This window comes from Micromys minutus (assembly GCF_963924665.1).
Source record: "Micromys minutus genome assembly, chromosome: 10".
Classification (NCBI taxonomy): Eukaryota; Metazoa; Chordata; class Mammalia; order Rodentia; family Muridae; genus Micromys; species Micromys minutus.
In genome coordinates, this window is record NC_137979.1 from 20,720,728 (window position 1) to 20,745,565 (window position 24,838).

At 48.0% G+C, this 24,838-nt stretch overlaps 1 protein-coding gene and 1 pseudogene across 5 annotated transcripts; one reads left to right on the plus strand and one right to left on the minus strand.

Annotated features, from left to right (window-relative positions):
* Positions 1-1,009: 1,009 nt before the first annotated feature.
* On the minus strand, positions 1,010-14,013 carry ARHGEF15 (Rho guanine nucleotide exchange factor 15). Of its 4 annotated transcripts, none has more exons than XM_080922540.1 (16): positions 13,921-14,013; positions 11,586-12,241; positions 10,840-11,190; positions 10,423-10,477; positions 8,611-8,669; positions 8,321-8,532; positions 8,040-8,200; positions 7,737-7,889; positions 6,976-7,105; positions 5,182-5,256; positions 4,991-5,083; positions 4,747-4,907; positions 4,495-4,647; positions 4,068-4,150; positions 3,852-3,956; positions 1,010-2,555 (listed from the first exon to the last, which is right to left on the minus strand). In XM_080922540.1, the coding sequence occupies exons 2-16, from the start codon at positions 12,190-12,192 to the stop codon at positions 2,404-2,406; spliced, it is 2,550 nt and encodes an 849-aa protein (XP_080778666.1). In that variant the 5' UTR covers positions 12,193-12,241; positions 13,921-14,013; the 3' UTR covers positions 1,010-2,403. The 4 variants fall into 4 exon arrangements, with proteins under 4 accessions (XP_080778666.1, XP_080778667.1, XP_080778668.1 ...); XM_080922541.1 differs by lacking the exon at positions 13,921-14,013 and adding an exon at positions 13,421-13,454; XM_080922542.1 differs by lacking the exon at positions 13,921-14,013 and adding an exon at positions 13,344-13,432.
* Positions 14,014-17,000: 2,987 nt separating this feature from the next.
* On the plus strand, positions 17,001-22,901 carry LOC308425149 (AN1-type zinc finger protein 6-like; annotated as a pseudogene). The gene is made up of 3 exons: positions 17,001-17,032; positions 22,220-22,626; positions 22,758-22,901. The product of its transcript is annotated as an AN1-type zinc finger protein 6-like (transcript).
* The last annotated feature ends 1,937 nt before the right edge of the window (positions 22,902-24,838 follow it).

Below are 24,838 nucleotides of genomic sequence, written 5' to 3' on the forward strand. Positions count from 1 at the left end.
AAGGCATACACAACCATATCCAGCTTTGGTTTTTTGGGGGTGGGGGTGGTTGTAGTTGTTTTTTGTTTGTTTTTGAGACAGGGCATCCCAGCCCCAAGTTTGTATCTCATGTGAAAGAGGGAAAAGGTTCTTTCTGATACGGTGGCTCATGCCATCATCCTCAGCAGTTGGGAGTTTGAGACAGGAAAATTAAAAGATTCCGAGGTCAACCTGGGCTATACAGTAAGACCATGTCTCAAAAAAAAAAAAAAAATGTTTTTGAAACAAAAAGGGGAGCTTGGTGGAGAGGAACACCCATTAAGAAACCTTTGTAGATACAACAGGTCTGTTTCCACCGATTCTACCTACAACCTCTGGCCCACAGTCCCCTTGTCACCTGGGTCAGATGTCATCTCCTCCAGGGTCTCCCTGTCTCCCTAACCCCATACCATTTTGTCACAGCCTTTGGAGAGTGTCTTTTCTTTGTAACAGTGCATCCTAACTTCATCTTACCTATTAATGTGTTGATTTCAGAATCCACTCAAACCAATATAGGCCCCCTACGGTGAAGGGCATTTTTTACACCGACTTTTCTGTCTACCAGAAGAACTGTGCCTGGCACATAAGAGGTGGTCAATGAGCAGGCACAGAATGGAGTCAGACAGACACTTGACTGGGCAGTGAAAGGCCTCTGTTGCTGACTTTCTATTCCTCTGACTTTACACTGTACCCTCCAATCAGCTCCAACCACGGTGACCCTGCCTTCTTCCCCAGCCTCCAACAACCCCAGCTACAGTGGCTGTAGTCCACTGCAAACATGGCTCCCCTAAGAAACTGTGCAGGAGCCAACACACTGCAGGCAGACCTTGGACCTGCTCTCTAAGCTCTAGTTCCAGCGGAGCCGACACCTGTTCTGGGCACTGGTGCATCCAGCACTCTGTCCCCACTGTGTTTGCAGACCACTGCTCTTCCCGGATCTGAAGAGCCTCGGTATGATGACACCATGACACCAAAATTTATTGAGAGTTTTCCAAGCTGGCACTTTGCTGGATGAAAGCTGTGGACACACAAAGTGCCCTTCTGCCTTCAAGTCCCCAGAGTCATCACCTCTCCCATAGTCATGTAGGCAGTCTCTATTTGGTTGTCATTCATGAAGGAACAGTATTGCACAGTCATGAAGGTTTAGGAAGCCTATGCCCAGGTCTGGGCCCCAAGTCCAGCAACTATCTGTTCTACTGTCTTTGCCTTCAGCCCTTCAGCATCACACAGGACAGGTTCTCTAGCAGAAACCTAGGCTAAGTCTGAGCAACACCAGAAGCTCTCTATTCCCTCCTAGTTCAGTCTTCTGCTTCTGAAAGGGTCAGGATAGAAGAAGCTCAGGACTGTTGCTGGCTGGCCTGGGATCCACCTTGTTCTGCAGCCTGAGGCTGGCTGACATCAGGATGACAATTCAAGCTCAGGGATGATGCAGAGCAGATGTGGATCACTGAGGTCAGTGATGGGGACAGGAAGAGGGTCACAGACTGCAGAGGATCTCAGATCCCAGCTGCTTAGCCCTCAGTGCCTTCCTTGGCAGACCACCAACAGCTTCATGATACCACCCTTCAACTATCATAGAACCCAGAAAGACCAAGAGACCCAAAATCCACGGCCCTCACTCCCAGTCTTTGGGCCAGCTCTGCTCAGAACTCTCTTTTGGAACTCAGGGCATATGGCTTCTTTGGAGAAAATGAGAGGATAAATGTGAGAGAAAAAGGAAAGGAAGTGTTCAGTCACCGACAGGAGAGGTGCTCTCTCTCCCTCTCTCTCACACACACCATATTCAACACAGTTGCCTTCCTAGATACATATATATATATACATGGACATACATGCACTCACGTTCTCTGAGATGCATTCTCTGGATTCTTCAAGAAGAAAGGAAGTGGTTTAAAAAGGCAGAGAAAGAAGCCCCAAAGCAGAAGTATTAGATTAATTTAATACTTCCTATACTCAAAAAGCAGGATCAATGGCTTCTGTAAAACCAACAAGAGTGATTATTAGTCTCTTAGGCCCAAATCACTATCTTCTTTGGCTGGATGGGTCCTATTCCATCCCTGTTGTCTACAGGACTACTCTGATGACACCATTTCTCACTGCAATGCCCCTTGGTTGTGGACATACTGTGATACTCAGTGGCCAGGGCCTCAGCCTTGGCCACTCTGTACTTAGCTTCCATCTCCATTGGCAACACATTAAAGCCCTCTTTCTTGTGGTGGGCTCCGATGGTCTTGTTTCATTAGCTGCTCTATCCCTATTGGTTGCCTCTAGAGGTAGTGTTTCCACTGACAGCAAGTAGATGGATGGTTGGACGGATGGACAGGCAGACTTTGTCTTCCCCATGCTGCTGCCAGTGTCGCGATCTGTGCTCCTCACTAGCCTGCCCTAAGGTTGAGGGGTGTCAGGAGTGTCTGAAGAGGGTCCTACAGCCTCAAGGAGCTTCTGATGCTGGCGAAGGTGCTTCCTCCTTTCCTGTTCTCCTGTGACTTCACACACCAGCTGGGCAGGGAAGGCTCCAGGAAGCCCCTTAAGCCAACCTGAAGGGAAAAAGACGTGTGTGGAGCAGGCCAGCGGTCAGGTGATGGGATTGAGGGAGGGGGATCCTTAGGCCTCAGGTCATGGTGGGGTGGGGGTTAGTGGAGAAGATCAGAGCATTCAACGCCAACCACTAATGCTCCAGCCACTAATGCTCCCGGAAAGGATATCAGCATCTGAGAGGGTCTGCGTCAGCTGTGCGGGATCCTACAGTGACTGCTCCCATCACACAATCAGAAGACCTGAGCTCCAGAGCTGACTCAGCAGTTAAGAGAAACTGCTGTTCTTCCAGAGGACCCAGGTTTGATTCCCACCACCCACATGGTGACCCACAACCACCTGAAACTCCAGTCCCAAGGGATCCAGTGCCCTCTTCTGACCTCACCAGGCACACACACGTGCACAGACATGCATACAGGCAAAACACTCGCACACAGAAGATAATAAGATAGATAAATCTAAAAAAAGGAAAAAAAAAAAAAAAAACAAAGAAAAATAAACCTGAGGAAAGAATCCTTGCAAAGGGCTTCGAGGTCTTATCTGTCTTACCTCTGACCTCCTTTGCTCCCAGCATTCCCTTCTGGGCACAATGGCGTCCTGACAGTGCCTTTATTGCCCTGTTTATGCCCCCCTGCTAGTCTACTCTTCCTCCAGACACTGAATGCCTGGGTTGATCACCTCTGTCGAATTCACACTCTGCCTCCTAGCTGGTCTGTCTCACCTGATTAAGATCCTACAGAACCCTAAAATCCCCGCCTTCCTTACTCCTCTCCATCCTTTGTCCCATTCTGTCCCCTTCTAACATGCTACATGTAACTACATGTAACTTTTATTTATTTATCCCATTTAGACTTGTTTTGCTATCTAGTGCTGGCTGTTTCAGAAATCACTATGTAATCCAATCAAACATCAATCCTCTTCAATCCTCTTGCCTCAGCCTCCCCAGTGCTGAAACTACAGAGCTACAGATATCAGCTGGCTAGCCTGAAACTCACTATATAGACCAGGCTAGCCTTGAAATCGCACAGATCCGACGGCCTGTGCCTCCCAAGTGACAGAGACCAACATCAGCACCACCACACCAGGCTCACTTATTCTTTTCTACTTCCTCATTAGGAAGCATACTTCAGGGCCAGCGTGTGGCTCATTAGCGTAGCATTTGCTCATCATGTGTAAGGCAAGGGCTTGATCCCAGCACAGCCTGGGAGAAAAATCATACACAGGGTATAGCATGACACATAATGTATTTGTTATTCGAGAAATATTTACTGAGGGAGTAGATGAAAAGGCTGGCTCACCTTCAGGATTCTTGTGCAGATTCTTCCGGGGGGCCTTGGACTCCAGACTTAGCCCCTCAGTCTTGGAAGGTGTTGATGGCTCTGAACAAAGCTCCTGGGAACACTCTGGTGAAATGGAGGTAACACCTCTGTTGGACCCCTTGCTCTTTTCAGTTGCCATCCCATATTCCCCTTAGACTCACATCTCTTCCCCTCTGCCCTTTGACAGAAGCTTACCACAGTCCTCATAGATGGTGTCTGGGGGACAAGGAAGGGGACCTGGGGTGGGGAAGGCTCCCAGCCAGCGCTGCATGTCTGACCTAGTGATGAACATAGGAGAGAGGGGGTTCATAGTTGGCCCAAGAGATACTCCTGGGGGATGAAGTAAGGGCAACAGAGGAGAGAGAATAGAAATAGAACACAGAGTCTGAGGATCCTAAGTGTGGCTTGCTTGACTGCATGTTTTGACAATACTGCCCACGCTGGCCTCACATTCCCTATCCCCAGTCTTTCCAATGCTCAGATGATAAAGGTTCGCCACCAGACTGGTTTGTTTTCTTTGGCTGCTGAAGACTGAATCCCAGGGCTCAGGCGTGCTAAGCAAGCTCTCTACAACTAAGCCATCTCCCCAGCCCCCAAGGTGTTTTCAACAGAGGCGACTCACAGTGAGGCCGCTTGGAGTAGCCTGTGGGTGGGGCGGCCCTGGTGGTTGCTGAGCAGCGAGAGGCGGAATGTAGGGGGTCCAGATGGGTCAGGAACCTGCTGGGCCTGCACCAGGGAGCGATGGGCATAGTCCAGAACCTGCAGCCGCTGCCCACTGCCCAGGGAAGAGGGCGTTCAGAGGAGAGCAAGGGTCCTGCTAGATGCCTCTTCCCTACTCCGGCTCAGGCTCCCTCCCCTCCCACGCAGGACCCACCTCTTGGGCTGAGTGATAAGCAGCAGGTCACTGAAGAGCAGCAGGCAGAGGGGAGTGAAGCGCGGGCGGGAGGTGAAGAGCACACCCCCCCTCCGACACCCCAGCTCGGTCAGCTCCCCCTGCAATTCCAAGCGCCGTGACCAGGAGACCAGGGGTAGAGCCTGGGAGGAAAAAAAAAAAGAGAAGGGACTAGCCTTGCAGCATGTTGAGGAAAGGCTAAATAGAAAGTCTGGGCTTGACTAACCTTGACCTTGTGGAAGCGCAGCCTTTGGGTGAGTCGGATCAGCTCCTCAGTCTGCTTCATGCGCCCCACCTCAGCGCTGCAGCGCTCAATGATCTGGTGAGGAGGATCCAGTCACCCATCTCAGCATATTCGCTTCCACTTCCCCTCCGCCACTTGGCACCTCTTCCCTCCTCGGCTTCCCTTCTGCCCACCTTGCTCACAGCACCCAGGGCCTTCTGGGCATTCTCCTGACGACTGGACCCCTCCTCTGTCTGGCTTAGGATATTCTGGAAACACAGAGGAAAGGAACCGAGATCATCCTCCGTGGCCCCGAGATTCTGAGGTGCTGTGGACGCAGCCCAGCTTTGCCAAATGTTTAGGGTTGAGACCTCCCCCTTAACCAGCTGCCAGAGCCTGAGCAATTAGGGTTAGTGCTCAGAGCTCAAATTTCTCCATTTATAAGTGGGGCTGATATCTACTTGGCACTTGGCATGTTAACATGAGGAATCGAGGAAGGAATAACGAGGATTTAGCATAGTTCTTGGCACATCATTTTTTTTAAAATAATTACTAGCCTAACGATAAAGCAGGGCAGTTAGAAATGCCTGAATTTCTATTTATTTTTTTAGCGTGTGTGTTTTTCTGAGACGGCTTTTTTTTTTTTTTTTTTTTTTTTTTTGCACACAGCTCTGGTTAGCTTTGAGGTCTGAATGCTCCTGCCCAGCCTCTGGAATGCTGGGATTACAGGCATGTACCATCGAACCTGGCTCCATCCATTAGTTTTGTATAACCTAGGGCCAAATTATTCAAACTGCAACTCAGTACTGTCCTTTGTAAAATCTTATAAAAAAATGGTTCCCGGTGTGGAACGTCTAGAGTATTGGCACACTCAGCAATCCCTGAATCAGTGTGGCGTTACTGCTGTTATATTGTCTTTAATGCCAGAAAAGAATAAAACTCAAGGCGACTGGGTTGGCAGCTCGATAACAGATCGCTTGTTTAGCATGAGTGAGGCACTAAGTAAATAAATAACAAAAAAAAAATGTAAAAGACAGTATGTACACACCCTGTTATCCCAACACCCGAAAGGCTGAGGCAGAAGACTGCAAGTCTGAGGCCAGCCTGAGCCGGCAGTGAGTTCTAAACAATAACAAAGACCAAACACCAAAGCCAACTATCTCAAAACAAAGCAGTCTTTCTTCTTTCCCATCATCGAGTTGCAGACTCTGCACACCGAGATTCCAGTACAGCCAGGCAGGAGGAAGGCTGCACCTTTACCCCCAGAGGTGCAGGCAAGCAGATCCCTGCTGCCAGGCCAGCCTGGAATGCCGAGCAAGCCAACCAGAACTACGGAGTGAGAGCTTGTCTAAAACGGGAGAAAGAAAGCTGGGCGCACACTTTTCATCCCTGCTCTCTGAGTTCAAGGCCAGCCCGATCTACAGAGCACGTTCCAGGGCCACACAGAGAGACTCTGTCTTGACAAATCAAAGAAACGAACAAAACAGTGTTCCTCCAAACCTCCCTTTCCCTTTCTCAGTATTATCCCACTGAGCAGAATTTTCACTTATTATATTAGTCAGTTACTCAGTATCCAGGGCCTACCTTTGTACTGTACACACTAGGGAAACTCTGCTCAGCCTACCCTACAGCCACCATAAAAACTGAATTTTATAGATACACTATAAATCTGTGTGTCTACCATTCCCCTTCGAAATTCACAAACACTGAAATAGCTAAGGTTTTTTTTTTCAGTCCTCCCCAAAAACCACTGTTTGTTCCTTTGGAAATCTCAACTAGTTAGAGGCGGAGCAGAAAAGTCTAGGAGGCTCTTTCTCTGAACCGATCTGTCCCCTAAGGCATTGAGGAAGCCGAGGCCCGTTTGGAAGATGTCCCGAGACCTTTCCGGTCATGGTGGGGTGGGAAATGGTGACAACTAGACCAGATGCTTTGGCGAGTTTCCAGGGCAGGGTTGGTGGGAGAGGACAGGCACCAGGCTGAGGCAGTACCTGCAACAGCATCCGGAGGCGGGTGATGCGCTGGAAGGGCAGCAGTAGGAAAGAGGGCAGTGGGAGCCGCTCACATTTGGGGAGGCTCTGTAGCCTTCGCAGCTCTGCAGAGAAGCGCACGTTTGTATCCCTGCAAAGAAAGCCCAGACCCTTATGGGCTGCCTCAAGTGGGGTCCCGAACGCCCCCAGCCAGCTCTGGCCTCAGCCTTAACAAGATCTCACAGGTTCCTCCGACTCTGGGACACAGAAACCCCTATCCATAGTTTGCTCTCATCATTTCAATTACGCGCCTTTAAATGGAACGTTCCAGAAACAAACAATTCATTCATTTTCACGGGTTTGCTTTTGTAACTTCAGCTACTCAACACCTTTACGTGGAATGTTCCAGAGACAAACAATTCATATATTTCAAATGCTTTTCTGATCAGCGACGATTTTAAAAAAAAATCTCAAGATGCCCCATCTTAAGATGTCTTATCTGGAACACCAGTGGTCATTCCCTTTGTCCAGTGTATTCATGCACATACACCACTCACCGGGTAATCACTTATAGCGTTACTGTCTTCCTCATCAAATTAACTCTGGTGGTATCCCAGAGCTGTGTCCAGGTAATTCTTATTTTACTCACTAATGTCCAAAAGTACGAGAGTAGTGATGCTGACCATTTTATTACATTATAGTGCTCTCATTTTTCTAACTCATTACTGGTTGGTTTTGAAACACATTCCCAGGGAGAAAGGAGAAAAACCACTTATTCTCACATAAGGCGGCTATACGTCTCCTCTTGATACTGCTGGTTCCGTACATAATCCACATACACGGAGAAAGGACCAACTGCATGGGCATGCACCACGTCACACAGGTCAGTGATGTGTGGAGAGGAACGAACACGAGACAGCAGTGTTCCTAGGAACCTGGAAGTATAGACGGAAGCAATTGCTAGAGGGACAGAAAGTCTGGTTTACCAGTGCTGAACAGTAACTGGGTAATGAGAGGAAAGATGCAGACGAGGGAGAAAGCCAAAGGGGATGCTCAAGGCCCAAGGAAGACAGGGCCCCACTGACCGCTCACTGACACTCTGGACTCGCTGCACATTGGAGAAGAGCGTATGATGATCCCGAGGGGTGAGTGTGTCCCGGAGAGCCTGGCTCAGGACAAAGGTGTCTGTCAGCAGCCTCAGGGAGCGCAGGTAGGAGGCCTCTGATGTCACCACCTCAAACAGGCTCTAGACAGGAGAGCAGGGCCACAGTAGAGAAGGCAGCGGGCCACCTCACAACCACCCCAAGACTCAGGTCATGTACCTTCCCCATCCCCACACTTCTCAGCCCCACCCAGGGGTTCCCACCTCCTGCATGCGCCTTTCCTGAGGGCTTAGACTCTCTAAGAGACCACTGCCTCGCACAGCCGGGAGCTCCTGCCACAGAGTGTTTCGAGGTCCAGGGAGCCTGGAGAAGGTGGGAGCTTCTCCAGGATTAGCTGGAGAGGGACCCCCATCCTCACCCACACCCCACAGCTCCTCCGACAGCACAGCTGCTCGGTAAGTCTGGTATAAAGGCTCTGGAAGGTAGAGAGAGAACATCAGGGAAGTCCAGGGCCCTAGAACCCTTCCCTCCGCTGGCCACAGCAAAGACCTACCGTCCTGCAGGGGAAGTTCCCACTGCAGCTCCTTCAGCCCCTCCAGTCCTTCCTCCTCCCTGTGGAGAAAGAAAGGAATACCTGTGTAGGAGTAACTCCCATGATACCAGAAGAAAGCTCCCCTAATGGAATTCCAGATGTCTGTGCCTGTTGGAGGGGAGGCCCTCCACAAATCAGGTCCTAGAGAGTCCTGCCCCATCAACTGCTGTCAAGTAGACACTTCCGAGTCCCTTCCGCCAGCCCTGTCACATAGCATTGTCTGGAGGATCTTAGCGGCTTGGTAAAACTCCATATGCTCAAACTCTCACACATGTAGCTCTCCATCTTCCTGCTCCCGGCTCAAACTCTCACACATGTAGCTCTCCATCTTCCTGCTCCCGGTTGCCCGCCATTCACTAAAGCCACAAGCTGCTATAGTAGATACTTTCTGAACAAACGAGTATACTTGGATTATTACTTCTGATTTAAAAAACAACCAGTCTAGGATGATTAGCAAGCCCAGACAACCATAATGGATGGCCATGGTTGCCAAATGGTTTTGCTAACAATAATTTTAATAGAGGACTTGAGAAATGGCTCTGTGGTTAAGAGAATGTGCTACCCTTGCAGTGGAGTCGTGTTTGAGTCTCAGCATCCACATCAGATGGCTTACACTGCTCTGTAACTGAACCTATAGTGTGTGTGTGTGTGTGTGTGTGTGTATGAGTATGTGTGTGTATGAGTGTGTGTGTATGAGTGTGTGTGTATGAGTGTGTGTGTATGAGTGTGTGTATATGAGTGTGTGTGTTTATGTATGAGTGTGTGTGTGTATGAGTGTGTGTGTTTATGTATGAGTGTGTGTATGAGTGTGTGGTGTATGAGTGTGTGTGTGTATGAGTGTGTGTGTGTATGAGTGTGTGTGTGTATGAGTGTGTGTGTTTATGTATGAGTGTGTGTGTGTATGAGTGTGTGTTTATGTATGAGTGTGTGTGTGTATGAGTGTGTGGTGTATGAGTGTGTGTGTATATGAGTGTGTGTGTATGAGTGTGTGTGTGTATGAGTGTGTGTGTATGACTGTGTGTGTATGAGTGTGTGTGTGAGTGTGTGTTTGTGAGTATGGGGGGAAGTACCTGAACGTGCACTCACACTCACACAGCACATTTAAAAATAAATTTTAGTCAGGCATAGTACTGTATACCCTTAATCCCAGCCCTAGGGAGGCAGAGGCAGGAGGATTTATGTAAGTTTGAGGCCAGCCTGATCTACAAAGCAAGTTCTGGGACATCAAGGGCCACATTAAAAACCCTGTGTCTGGAAAGAGAAACAAAACAAAACAAAAAAAGACTCAATAAATACTTAAATAGAAATAGATCTTTCAAATATTTTAAATATAAACTCACAATAAGAAAATTTAAGCAGAGCCTGGCCCTGCCTTTTGTTTCTTTTTGTTTGAGTGTTGCTTTGTTTTGTTTTTGATCTGTTGTTGCTGTTGTTTTGAAACTGAACTGGGATACGTATCCCAGGCTGGCCTCAACTCCTAACTTTCCTGCCTCAGTCCGCTGAGTGCCTCAATAACCCAATATAACAGAGGCATGCTTATCCCTATTTCTTAGAGAAAGACTCTGAGACCCAGAAAAAGAGACTTTATTTAAGGTTGCACAACTACTAAAGAACAGAGGTCAGACTGGAAACCTGGGCTCCTTGTTTCTGGATCCCTGACCCTTCCCCCTTCTGCCTGAGTAAAGTAGTATTCATTGAACTTGAAGGTTAGTCTGCCCTTAGGTGAGAATGTGGTGAGGTAAGAAGGGGGAGCAAAGGTAGGGAGTTCAGTACCTTCCCTCCAAGGCTACAGGAGGAGCATTCTGAGGAGCTTCTTCCGGTCTGTCCCCTGGAGAGAGAAGCCAGAGTGACCAGAGCTAAACTCCAAACACTGAGCCCTAGCCCTAGTGAACACTGGCACTGAGACTCCCACTCCCCTTAACCCCGAAGCTGAAGCCGCAGAGGGTAGGAAAAGAAAAGAAAACAAAACAAAAAAAAAACCAAAACAAAACAAAACAAAAAAAAAACACCGAAAAGTCCAGGGCATGGAAAGAGGTGTTGTTGGCCACTCAGCTCCATCCCCGCCCCTCAGCTCCATCCCCTCCCCTCACATCCCAACCGTCCCCACATCCCACCTCACTCCCCACCCCACTCCACCGATGTCCCCAAAACCCAGAGATCCTATGCTCTAGCCCCGTCCCCTCTCCCTACCTTCCCAGGCCTTTGTAGCTATTTGGATCCCATCTTCCGTAGGCAGTTCCAGGTCCCGCTGTTGAAGCTCCTCAGAGGTGCTGGTATCCTGTCTGACTCTGGTTGGCTTGGGGGGCTTGAGGGGAGGTAGGAGTTTGCGCTCCGCAGTGGAGCGATAGGATGTGAGCACAACCGGAGGGTGACTAATAACAGGAGGGTTGATGCGGGAGCGGGACGCTCGGAGTGGGGAGGCCCGGCAGGGGGCCCTGAGGATGTCGTCAGAAGTCCCCACTGGCACCCATCGGAGCTCCAGGCCAGGCTTTGCTACATGGCAGACACAGGGACAGCATGGAGGACAGGCCAGGGCAGCATCTGTGACAGAAGCGGTTGCCTAAGTAGGAAGTCCTTGGGGGTCTGTCTCATTCCAACTACGCCTCGTCCCACATCAAGGACCAACCCGGGTATCTACAGATCTCCTGCATCCTGACTGCAAACTCAGAAACACAGAAAATATATTTCTCAATCATAAAATCTACATTAGGGGCTAGAGAGATGGCTCAGTGGTTAAGAGCACTGACTGCTCTTCCAGAGGTCCTGAGTTCAAATCCCAGCAACCACATGGTGGCTCACGACCATCTGTAATGGGATCTGATGCCCTCTTCTGGTGTGTCTGAAGACAGCTACAGTGTACTTATATATAATAAATAAATAAATTTAAAATACAATAAAATCTACATTAGAAATATTAGCCCTTTAAATATGCTTACCGGGAGTGCCATTCTCCTGGGACCCATTCCCGGAAAGGACGACTTGGGGAGTCTCTTTCTCCCCATTCACATCCGTGCTCCCTTGGGAGCACCGTTCCAGGGAGTCTGAGGACTGGGCCTTGCCTTCAGCTCCCCATTCAAACTTGCCGGCCAGTCTGCGAACCGTGCCAGGGGCCGAAGCAGAGCCATCCTGGAGAGGCATAGGGCCCAAGGGCAAAGGTGCTCGGGAAGACCCAGAGGGCTTGGGTGGGGGCACCGGAGAGCAGGGAGCTGGTTCTGGGGAGATGGAGCGCCGGGACACTGGGCTGGGACTCGGTGTGCTGGAAGGTGAGTCAGGGAAAGTCTGAGAGTCCAGGCTGGCTCTAGAAACTGAGGGAGGCAGAAGAGCAGGGGGCTTCAGGGAAGCCGTGGGGGGCTCCCAGAAGATGGAGGCACACACTGAGGCTGATGCGTCATTGGATATTTGAGGAAGGGCTTTCGGAGAGGAGCCATTGTGGGGAGGCCCCGGGGAGTGTGGAGCCCTATGCCGAGATGGGGGTCGGGGGCGGATGATCCGAGGGGGCTTCAGGGTAGGGGGCGTTGCTGCAGGGAGAGACTGAGCTGACATCGTCTTCTGAGTGTTTCCAAGGAGTGGGGTGTTCTGCGGAAGTCATCCCCTGAGGAGGGTGGAAGGAAAAAGTGCCCCTCAGCCCCTGGACTGAAGTCAGGAGGAGAGAAGGCTGATTTCCCTCCCTTCCTTCACATCTCTACTGTCTTCTTTCTTCACCCTTCACCCTTCCTTTTTGAAGACAGGACCTCCATTCTGCATCCCAGACTGGCCTCAAAACTTCTGTTCCTCCTGCCTCGTCCTCTGGCGCTGTGTCACAATGCCCAGCTTCTCTATCCTTTGATTTCTGCTGCCACAGTCAAGCCAAGAGGACACAGTGGGGGTAAGGACAAGCCGTTGAGGAGGACGGGGAGGCAGCAGCGGGAACAAGAATCAAGGAGGAGAACTCAGCTTGCTGGTGTGTTCACTGTGTGTGGGGGTTTATGTAAGCGAGTGTTCGCTGTTATCCAGCGCTGCTGGATAGGTGTAGTTGAGTGTGCACCGATGCTGTGTTGTGTGGTACAAGCAGTGTGTGTGAGTCCATGCGTGCGTGCGTGCGTGTGTGTATGTATGTGTGTGTTTGTGAAGCCTGGTCTGAGGGACGCATCACTGTTTCCCTACTCTGGCTGCCCCTCCTCCCCCTCCCATTTCCCAGTTCCTCTCTCCGGACTCTCCCTTTCCGGATTATTTTTAGTCTCCTTTTCCTGCCGTGAAGATTCCTGGAGCCTCTGACCCCAGGAGACCAGGAGGCCCCAGCCTGGTCTCTTCTGCTTCCCATCCTTATTCCTGCTACACCTGGGTCATAGAAAGAGGCTCCAGCGGGAACGCTGGGTCCTGTCTAATGCCGGGGAGTTGGCTACAAGGCCAGGCAGAGGCACAGAACCAGCAGTGCTGGGACAGTGGACCTGTGCTGCTCTTCCTCCTGAGGACCAAGAGGATGGGGACCAGAGCTGGGGCACAGGGAGCCCCAAACTTCCCTATAACAGTCAGAAACCATAGCCTTCCAAGTCCCAGGTTAAGTTCTTGAGAAAAGATAGGTACCAGAGACCACTTAGATTGCTGCCCCTCCATGGGGCCAGTAAGCCAACCAGACGGTGAGGTTATCCAAGCTTGGCCTCCTGTTCCCCAGCCTCTGCCCCTTCAGGGAACCCACCCTTCCCCATCCCGTGTACCTTCGGTTACTTCCTTCCCCACTCCAGGCTGAGGCCTTTACAAAGCCTTGATAGTCGGAGCCCCAAAAGGCGCTTACCCTCCGGTTCCCTCCACTCCCAGTCACCTCCGAGGGCTGAGTGAGTTGGGGCAGGAAACAGGAATCCGATCCTCCTCCCAACCGGACACCACCACCCCCAACCACACCAAGCTCCACATGCGCAAACTGGGCTAGAGGATGTGAGGGATCCGGCATCCAAGGTGTTGGAGGTTAGCAAAGGCTGAAACTCAGGTATGCAGAGGAGGCGATTTTACGTGTGCTCTTTCACCTGTGCGGCTGCGTGGCGGGGGTGGGTGTGGGTCGGTGGGGTGTTCAAACGAGGGTGGGCAGCCCTGGGCAAGCTGGACTGACAATACGGATGACCATCCTCAGTGCCTCCCTCTGAGCAAGGGATATCTGTCTGGCTTGCACAACTGTCTGTCTTCCCTACTTCCAACCTATTGTCTTGGTGTGAGCCAACCACACTTAGGGCCCAGGAAGCCTCTCTTCTCCACCCTCCTCCACATCTGCAGCTCTCCCGCCCCCTCCCAGGAGTTTACCTTTATGGTTTGAGGTAGATTTTGTTTTCAGCTTATCTTCCCATCCCCTCGGAGCACCAAAGGCTGCCCAACCTCGTCACACCACTGTTCCTGCATCTCCTCTGAAGCGGGGAAACTGAAGGCCCAGATTTCCATCTCCAGAGGAAGCCAGTTCCTCGGCCCCACCCAGCCATTGTGTCAGACCAGGGGTGGGTGTGTTGAGGGTGGTGGGGAAGGGGATTCTCTAGATTTGTAGGATGACTTTCCCGCTTACAATTTTGCATTTCCAGTTTCTCTGGGCCCCAACTCTCAGTGTTGGGCTGGGAGGCTTCCGCGGTGATTGACCTAAAAATCAGTACCTCAGGAGAAGGGAAGATAGTTTGTGAAGGACTCACCACCAGATACCTTCGACTCGCTCTCTGGTTGGGAAACTGAGCTCCCAGGGCTGGGAGTACATCATAAAAACAACTGAAAGGATGGAGTGAATTATACGCCAGCCCGGGAGGGAGACTGGTGGGAGTGGCAGGGGCAGGTCCCTGTCCGACTCCTCCATGGGCATACATCCCATACTGGGAAGAAAATCCAGTAAGCTTGTATTGAAAGATGGTTTAAACCCCTTCTAGCTGACCGCCAAAAGCCTAAAGTCTTTCTAAGGGACTACACGATCTACCCTATCTCCCAGCTTCTCCTTTCAGGCCTAGTCTTACCTTAGGATCTTTGGAGTTCTGCCTAATGCCTGAAAATTTTCCCAAGAAATCTCCATGAAGCATTCCTTCACATCCTCTGGGAGGCTGGAAGAAACCCTCTCAAAGAGGTCTGTTCTGGCTACTCTAAAATTTCAATCCACTGGACTACCTTGGCCAGGCCTTGTCTCAAAAGAAGGAAGGAAGGAAAGAAAGAGAAAAGGAAAGAAAAGAAAAGAAAGAAGGAAAGAAAGAAAGAAGGAAAAGGTGTAAGCTAGCAGCAGAACCCACTAAGTGGTTTGGGAGGCTCTGAATTCCATTTTAGTGCTGATGAGAAAGGAAACTAAGAGAAGGCTCAGTGGTTAGGAACACTTCCAAAACAGACTTCCCAAAGACACCATCTTCTAGCCTCCAAGGGCACCAACATGCATAGCACTCGAGCTCGCACACACACACATACACACACACACACACACAGGCACATAAACGAAAATAATCATTAAAGAAGAAGAAATTAAGGACTGAGAGATGGCTCAGCAGTTAAAAACACTTCTGCTTTTCCAGAAGACTCCAAATTCAGTTCCCAGCACCCACACTGTTCGGCTGACAACTGCCTGTCATTCCAGCTGTGGGGGAATCCAACACCCCTGGCTTTCATGGGCATCTGTGCTCACATGCACATATCCATATAAAAGCAAGCACATACGTGCTCATACACCCAAATAATTTTATGTTGTTAAACATACAAACCGATCTTTTCAAAAGAGAAAGTAAGGAGGAGCTAGCCATAGTAGCGCACACCTTGAATCCCAGCACTCGGGAGGCACAGACAGGTGGATCTCTGTGAGTTTAAGGCCAGCCTGGACTACAGAGAAAATTTCAGGATAGCCAGAGACTCTGCCTATAAATAAACCAATAGAAAAAAGTAAGAAGGAAATGAATAAAAGAGTAAGAAGGAAGATGGCTGGGTACCAGGTCCTCACACCTGGCCGGTTCACATTCGTCTGTCTTATTTAATAAGGTAAGTAATCCCAAAAGTCCTGACACAGTGCCAGGCATACAGTACATGCTCAACAGAAGCTTAATGATTTGCTTGGTCTGGTTTTTCGAGACAGGCTTTCACTGTGTGGCTCTGACTGTCCTGGAACTCATGCTATAGGCCAAACTGGCCTTGAACTCACAGGCAATCCCCTGCCTCTGCCTCCTGGATGTTGGAGTTAAAAGTGTGCACCACTATCATGTGGCTTTTGTATTTTTTTTTTTTACTACTAACTATCTAACTACTACTAACTAATTACTACTGACGTTCATCACTGCCAGGCAGCTGCTTACCATTTGACAATCTAAACCAAAATGAATAAATTCTCCTCTTATCCTGTTCTTCACCAGGTATCTATAGTTTATATTGATCCCATTAGTTTCCCAGTACATCCCACCTTAGAGCCAGGCACCCACCCAGCCCCCATCTCTAGACATTTAAAGAGAAAAAAAAATTTCCCCTAAGAGTATTGGAGACTCCAGCAAGAAAACTAGACACCTATATCTAGCCAAACTAGCCATGTGCTGGTTTATTTTGACTGAAATGTTAGGGGGTTTTGTTGCCATTTTGGGTGTTTTTTATTTTTTATTTTTCCTGTTTGTCTTTTTTTTTGTTGTTGTTAATTCATTTGTCTGTGTGTTTATTGGGATGAGTCTTTTGTTGTTTAGTTTTGCTGCTTACAAAGTAACATCTTGGGCTGGAGAGATAGATGATTCAGTGGTTAAGAGCACTGGCTGCTCTTCCGAAGATCTGGGGTTCAATTCCCAGCATCTACATGGCAATTCAAAACTGATCCAGTTTGAGGGGATCTGAGGCGCTCACACAGACAAACGTGCAAACAAAACACCAATACACATAAGATAAAAGTAAAATGTGCTGGGCAGTGATGATGGCTCATGCCCTTAATCCCAGCATGAAGGAAGCAGAGGCAGGAAGGTCTCTGTGAGTTCGAGGCCAGCCTGGCCTGGTCTACAGAGCTATAGCCACAGGCTGTACAGAGAAACCTTGTCTCAGATAAATAAATAAATAAATAAATAACACCTGGAAACTGAGGCAGGAAGATCCTGCCAAACTGCCACCAGAGTGAGTGCTTCAGGTGTTGCTTTGGCAGCCAAGATGAACCTGCCCAGTCGGAGACATTGACAGCCCTATGCCTCCTGAACCCCAGGGGTGTGGGGGGGAGTACCCCTTTTACAATCATCAAGACAATCTGATGGGACTGGAGAGATGGCTCAGTGGTTAAGAACACTGGCTAATCTTGGAGCGGTTCCAGGTTCCGTTCCTAGCACCCACACGGTGGCTCTGAAACTCCAGTTTCAGGATAAAACAATGCCTCGTTGGGCCACGGGGTCCAAATAAGACACGAAGGTAAAACGCTCATGCACAAGAGGAATCAAAAGGTGAAGCTGTGGTGTGATGACACACACCGTTAATCCCAGCGCTTAGGTTAGGAGGTGGCAGTTTAATCTCTATGAGTTTGAGGCTAGCCCAGTCTGCAGAGCAAATACCAGGCCAACCACTGGAGTCTACACAGTGAGACTTTTTTTTTTTTTTGAGATAGGGTTTCTCTATGCAGCCCTGGCTATTCTGCTACTTGCTCTTTAGACCAGGCTGGGCCTGAACTCACAGAGATCTACCTGCCTATGTCTCTCAAGTGCTGGAGTCAAAGGTGCATACCACCACCACCACCACCCAGCTTGAGATCCTATCTTAAAAAGAAAACAACAACAACAACAAAAGAACTTGGGAGGATCTCTGAGTTCAAGACCCACCTGGTCTACCAAAGGAGTTCCAAGACAGCCAGGGCTGCACAGAGAAACGCTGTCTCAAAAAACCCAAACAAACAAGCAAATAAACAAACAAAAAGCTGAACTGCAGATTGCTGAGTGGAAGTTTTATCTCTGCACAGTCAGCACGTGTATGAGGGAAGGAAATACACATATATCAAGTCAGGCTAATTAGGGAGGCATGCGCCTGTGATCATATCTTCCCTACCTCGACGGACTGTGTCCCTGAGCCACGGCTAAAATGATCTTTTCCTCCCTCACATTGTTGTAGCTGTTATTTTCTCAGCAGGTAAAGGCATTGATGTGAAGGCCTAGTGACCCGGGTTGGATCCCTGGAACCAACATAAAAAAAAAAAAAAACAACTACACACAGCCACCAAACCCACGCACTATTGCTGATGCCGAGTAGTGCTTACTGGCAGGAACCTGATATGGATGCCTCCTCAGAGGCTCTTCGAGAGCCATACTAACAGGAGGATGCTTGCAGCTAACCATCGGACTGAACACGGGGACCCCAATGAAGGAGCTAGAGAAGGGACTGAAGAAGCTGAAAGGGTCTGCGACCCCATGGGAAGAACAAAATGATCAACTAACCAAACCCACCACAGCTCCCAAGGGCTAAAACACCAACCAATGAGAGTTTGCATGGAGAGACCCATGGCTCCTGGTGCATATGCAGCAGAGGACAGCATTGTCTGGCATCAATGGCGGGAGAGGCCTTGGGTCCAGCGAAGTCTCATTTTCCCAGTGTAGGGGAACGCCAAGGCACTGAGGTGGGAGAGGGTGGTTGGGAGAGAGAGCACCTTCATGGAGGCAATGGGAAGGGGAGGGGGATGGGACTGGGGGAAGGGAATAACATCTAAAATGTAAATACAGAGAATATCGGGGGGGGGGGGGCAACTGCACAAAGTTGTTCTCTGACCTCCATATGCATGCTGTGGCATGTATCTGCACCCCCGGGTACACGTGTACGCACACGCTCAGACACACAAGTAATATTATTATTAAAATGCTTTAAAGGATCAACATGAGGCTTCAGGGACCAGAGGTGAAATGTTATGTTTTAAAAGTAATGTGGGCTGGAGAGGTGGCTCAGTGGTTAAGAGCATTGACTGCTCTTCCAGAGGTCCTGAGTTCAATTCCCAGCAACCACATGGTGGCTCACAACCATCTGTAATGGGGTCTGATGCCCTCTTCTGGTGTGTCTGAGGACAGTTACAGTGTACTTATAAATAACGAGTAAATAAATCTTAAAAAAAAAAAAGTAATGTGTTTGGCTAGGCATGCATGCCTTTAATCTTGGCACCTAAGAGGCACAGGCAGGTGGATCTCTTTGAATTCAATGCCAGCCATGAATTCTAGGGCAGCCAGGGCTCTGTAGAAAAACCTTGTCAAAAAAAAAAAAAAAAAAAAAAAAAAAAAAAAAAAAAAAAAAAAAAGGCATGTGTTTGGTTTGTGGTCAGGTTGAAGGAACTTGTGATAGTCTTCATTGTCAGCTTGAGTAGATTTACAATTACTTAGGAAATATACTTCTGTTTGCATCTGTGAGGGTGTCTTTCAGGGAGGTTAGATTTTTGGAAGACACACCCACCCTGAATGTAGATGGCTTCACCCTGTGGGCTGAGATTCTCGACTGAATTTTTTCCATGAAGAAAACCAGTTGAGCATTAACATCCATTTTTGTCTGCTTCCTGAGTGGCCATCACAATGGACTCTGTCACTTGAACCATGAAGCTGAATGTACCTTTTCTCCCTTAATCTGTTTCTTGTGAGGCACGTGGTCACAGCAAGGAGAAAGAATCCAGTGTACCCATGGACCAAGGTTATGAAAGCAGGCATCTGCTGACTTTTTTTTTTTTTTTTTACATTCTGTGGTGTTCTTGGTGGAACCCAGCCCCTTGCACATGCTAGGCAGGTGTTCTGCCACAAATCTACACATCATCTCTTTTTTTCCAGAGACACATTCACTATGTAGCCTCAGCTGTCCCTGAACTGCGGATTCTCCTGCTTCAGCTTCCAAAGTGCTGTGATTATAAGCATGGACCACCATGCCAGCTAGCAGTTTCTCATAAAGCAACGCAGGACTACCTAGCCCACAGGTGGTGGTAATGCTACTTTTCCCTCCTCCCTTCTGCTTTTGCCTGGAAGGTATTTGTCATCCAGGAGCTGCTACAGTGGGCTCATGCCGCTCACTTCCTGAAGTTCTCCACTTCATCTCCCAGGAGGAGGGATGAAGCAGGGATGTCCCCTGGTGATCACTGAAGTCCCTTTCCAAAGAAGGAAAGTTCTGCTGGCTTAGGCACTTGTGCTCTTCCTAAGGCTATAAGGCTAATGAGCTGTGACCATTGTGCTGCCTTAATAGAAATTCTAGAATTGCAGGTTAAGGGTGTAGCTCAGTAGATTAGTGCTTGCCTAGTACGTATAGGCCATGGATTCCATCTCTAACACTTAAACAAAACAAAGTTCTCCCCAAAATTGTACAGTACACACACAGAGGGGGGGGGACATAAATTTATTTTGCAATCAACTTTAATAAGGGTTCAACCTCTCCTTTTACCCACCACCTACCAGTGGTAGTGGAAGAGAAAAGTTATCAGGATATGGGGGAAGTAGACCCCATTTAGCAATAGTTCTTTGGGGGTGTGCTCCATCTTCTTGGGCAGCAGTTCAGACCTGTAGCAAACACCACACACGACTCAGCAGCTGCAGACCAGTCCTCTAGGCAGACAGACACCACACACGCGCCAGCTGCTGTGGTTCAATCCAGAAGAAACTGAAAGGCTTGCCAACCGGCCCGAGGGAAGGCCACTGAAGCAGCAAGCTGCTGGCAGGAACCACATGGTGAGTTTCTCTCAGTTGTGTGAACCACAAGTCAACAACACTGTGTAAAGTGAACCAATACAGGTCTATCACTGGCGAAGGCTAGCAAGGCGGAGCAAACCAACCAGCGCTCAGTGCTCGTCTCCCACTGTCTGTGGGGTTGTATTTATCCTCTTTCGTCATGCTTCTTTTACGTGTCTGCTCTAGCCAAACATCCTTCCACCTGTGTCTGCTTCAGGAACATATGCTTTCATGTGTCTGCTTTAGCAAGGCATCCTTTCACTTGCGTGCCCCAGGAAACCACCAACTTTCCAAACAAACTAAAAGTTTCCACGCCATATATATATATATATTGTTTTTAATGCTGAGTGTGTAGAGCAGGCCTTTCAATCCAACACTCAAGTGGATCTCTGTGAGTCTGAAGTCAGCCTGGTTTACAGGTTGAGGAGTGCCGGACCAGCCAGTCCAACCAATATGAAAAGGAATGCACTGAAGCTGGGGACAGACCTTAGTGGAGGCATATGTGAGGTCCGAGGTTCCAGCCAGGACCTTAATTTTGTAGCCAGCTCATTCACAATCATGTAAAAACTAGAAGCAGCAACCAAGATATCTTTTCATATATGAATGGATAGTAAACAAATTGCCAGGCATCAACAGATGGGATATTATTTAACTGATAAAAGAAATTAGTTATCACACAATTGTGATAGTGTAGAAGCTGAGACAGGTGGCTCTCCAGTTCAAAATTAGCCTTGACGATATAATTTTATCATCTCAAAAACAAACACACAAGCAAACCAAAAGAAATGGTCTATCTAGTCACAAAAGTTATGAATTTAGTTGTGCCTGGCAACATGTCTTTAATCCCAGCAATCACAAGGGAAGACGTGGATCTTGTGAGTTTAAGGCCAGTCTGGTCTATAACAAGTTCCAGGACAACCAGAGGTAAAAGAAACTCTGCCTTGATAATAATGATAATAACAACAATAATAAACGAAAATTAAGAACATATTTCTAAATCAAAGATGCCTATCTAAGCCAGGTCTGGTAGACTATGCTTGCAATCCCAGCACCCAGCTGGCAAAAGGGTTTTAAGTTCTAGTCCAGCCTGGGCTACCTGAGACTATTTTATTTTATAACGATAAAAATGTTAATAAATGAGAGACTGATATATTTACATACACACACACACACACACACAAGCTCTAAAAGATAAATTGAGCAATAAAATAAAATATGTTGAACCTTAACTCAAAATATAAAACAAGGGCTGGAGAGATGGCTCAGTGGTTAAGAGCACTGACTGCTCTTCGAGAGGTGCTGAGTTCAAATCCCAGCAACCGCATGGTGGCTCACAACCATCTGTAATGAGATCTGATGCCCTCTTCTGGTGTGTCTGATGACAGTACAGTGTACTTATATACAATAAATAAATCTTTAAATATAATGTATAAATATGTACATAAGTGTATTAGTGGGGACAAAATCCCATACAGAAGAATTCCATGTAGGTGTTCTCTTTTCGTGGTGGGGAGAAATAGCCGCTCCTGTTTTTTTGTTTTTAATTTTTATTTTACTTCATTTTTTTTCTTTAAAGATAGATTTCTTTTTATTATTCCTGTCTATGTATGTGTACATGCGTGTGCAGTAGCCACAGAGGCCAGAGAGGAGCATCATACACTACTAGAGGTCCGTCAGCTGCTTGTGGGTGCTGGAAATTAAATTGATTCTCAGAAGCCAGGAAGAGGGTTGGGGGAAGAGGGTGGAGTGGCACGTATCTTTAATATCAGGAGGCAGAGGCAGGTGGATCTCTGTGAGTTTGAGGTGAGTCTGATCTACAGAGTGAGTTCCAAGGCAGCCATGGTTACACAGAGAAACCCTGTCTTGAAAGAAAGAAAAATTACTTAAAAACAAAACAAAACAACCTTAAAATCTGTTAATCTCGGGGAGCGAGTGGAGGTTCAGTGGCCTCACCTGTCCTCCCTCCGCAGCGAGAGGAGGCGGCAGCGCGTCAGGCCGGAGAGGGCGCAACAGAAGAGCGTGGAGCGAGAAACTAATCAAAGCCAAGCACCCATGCGTTGCTCCACTGGCTGCGGGTTTTATGGAAACCCTCGTACAAATGGCATGCGTTCCGTATGCTATAAAGACCATCTTCAAAGACAGGATGGTAGCAACGGTAGGATAAGCTTTTGTCGGCAGTCTGTCTGAATCCTTACCAGTGCCGTGCAAAGGTGACAGTGTCCCAGATGCTCAGTCAGCGCTAGAGTCTACGTCTCCACCTGTGCACCCAGGCCCTGTATCACACCAGTCACTTTTATCAGAATCTGTAGCACCTTCCCAAGTGGACAGCTCATCTGTGGACAAAGCAGTATCCGAGACAGAAGACCTGCAAGCTTCAGTATCTTATACGACACAGCAGCCATCTCAAGAGCAAAGCAAGTCTCTTGAAAAACCAAAGCAAAAAGAAAAGAAAAGAGAAAAAAGAATCGTTGTTTCATGTGCAGGAAGAAAGTGGGACTTATTTGGTTTGAATGCGGGTGTGAAAATGTGTATGGTGGTGTGCACAGTTCCTCGGATGGTCACAATTGCTCTTACAATTACAAAGCTGATGCCACAGAGAAAATCAGAAAAGGAAATCCAGAAGTCATTGGTGAAAAGATCCAGAAGATTTGAACTCCTGCTGGAATACAAAATCCTTTGACTATCTCCAAACTAAACATTGACTTGAGGTTTTTGTCCCTAGTCCTCGGGATAGAGCACCGTATCTTGCATAGACCGTTGAATTATGCGTGTCATCAGAAGAATAGATTTTTGTTTTTGTTTAGAAAATGACTCTGAACATTTATTTCCGTTGCAGTTTCTGTGGCTGAAAAGAAGTATTATATTTTAAAGATCATTTTAATTTTAGTTGAGTGCAGAGGGCTTTTATAGCAAATGTGGAGAAATTCTGGAGGGCTGTGATTGTTTCAGTATTAAACATGCATGCATTGGTCTTGCAGTTTACTTCTCAAGGTGTACAGCTTTTCTCTGCAGCACGATTCCCTTCTGATAAGGCCCTTCTGGGTACAACTAGTTATCAGTAACTGAATTATCTTAATCATTACGGCTGCTTCTGCTTGTTTTTCATTAACAAAGGTTATACATGTTAGCATATGGTTTCTTTACACTCACTATGTCTGAATCATTTATCACAGGAGAATGTGTGCTGACGAGATTCTGTATTTGTGTTTTTTTTTTTCTTCTTTCTTCTTTTTAAAGCAGGGGGGGGAAGCTGAGTGCATTTCTCTGTTGATTTCGAAGTTTCTTTGAGATTACTGCTCACTGGCCTGTGTGTGCACAATGTGAGGAGTGCTCTGGTCATTGTGCGGTATTTATGTTTATTCACCAGTCTTTGATTAAATAAAAAGGAAAACGAGAAAAAAATCTGCTAATCTCTTGGGCATCTGAATGCTGGATGGTAAGCACCCAAGGGGACTTAGTGAAAGAGTAAGTGAAAGGTGGGGTCCACCTGAAGAGAGTTTCTGGTTCAGGGTGTTTCCAGAGGCTAGATGTATTTCTAAGTTCCCAGGTACTGCTGCTGCCATAGCAACCGTCCTTTTGAGAACCACAGGCTTTAAGCTCGGAATGTGAAACCGTGTATGCTGCCACCCAGTATGGCAGCAGGCTGGAAATCTTCAGCACTCCACATGCTGAGGCAGGAGGATTTTTGAGTTTGAGGCTCCTAAAGGCTACACACAGCAAGGTTGTCTGACAAAGAGCACATGGTTCAGATTTGGCCCCCAAGGCTTCTAGGAGTTTCCAGACTAGTGCAGGGAAATTAACCACTAAGAACAATAGGAATGTTTCTGAGGTATTCCTAAAAGTAGGTATGTTTGAGGAACAAAGTAGAATGAGGCTGACTACAGATAATTTGAAAAGTCATCAGAATGTGAGGAGGATGGGGGATTGGTACCATAAAGAAGGGGTGTGGAGAGAGATCATGGAAACACACCTGAAGCCCAAAGAGCCAGATCAATAATAATAAAAAGCAGTGCCCCCAGAGACTGAGGCAGGAGAATTTCTGGAAGTGGGGAGCTCACATTGCATAATGCCTCAGCAAAAGCAGGTAAAGATGTGTCTCCAGTCTCTGGGCAAAAGGAGAAATCAGAAATATGGGCACATGAAGAAAAAGATAGGAGTTGAGACAGAACAGTGCCAGCTCATCGGAAACAGGAGGAAGCAGGGGAGTGGAGGGGGCTGTGGTGTTTCCTGACTGTAACTCTGGAGCCCTGGTCATCTGCTTTTGTTACCTGTGGAGTTTTCTGCCTATAGTTTTGGTGCCTTGTGCCCTGTACATTGTTTGATTTATTGTTTACTTTAAATTTTTGTTAGACAACATTACTAAAGAAAGGGGAAGGGACCTCCAGGAAGTGGAATGAGTTCTATCAACCCCAGACTTTCCAGTAAATTACTGAGCACGTTAACACAAGGGCAACCTCTCCTTTGGAGTATGTCCCACAGATTACAAGGGGTTTCTGAGAATGTAAGTAACTTGCCCACGGTCATCCAGACAGTAGGAAGGAAGATGTTAATCGGAATTCAGCGCTAAGCAGGGTTGACTGTTACTCGGT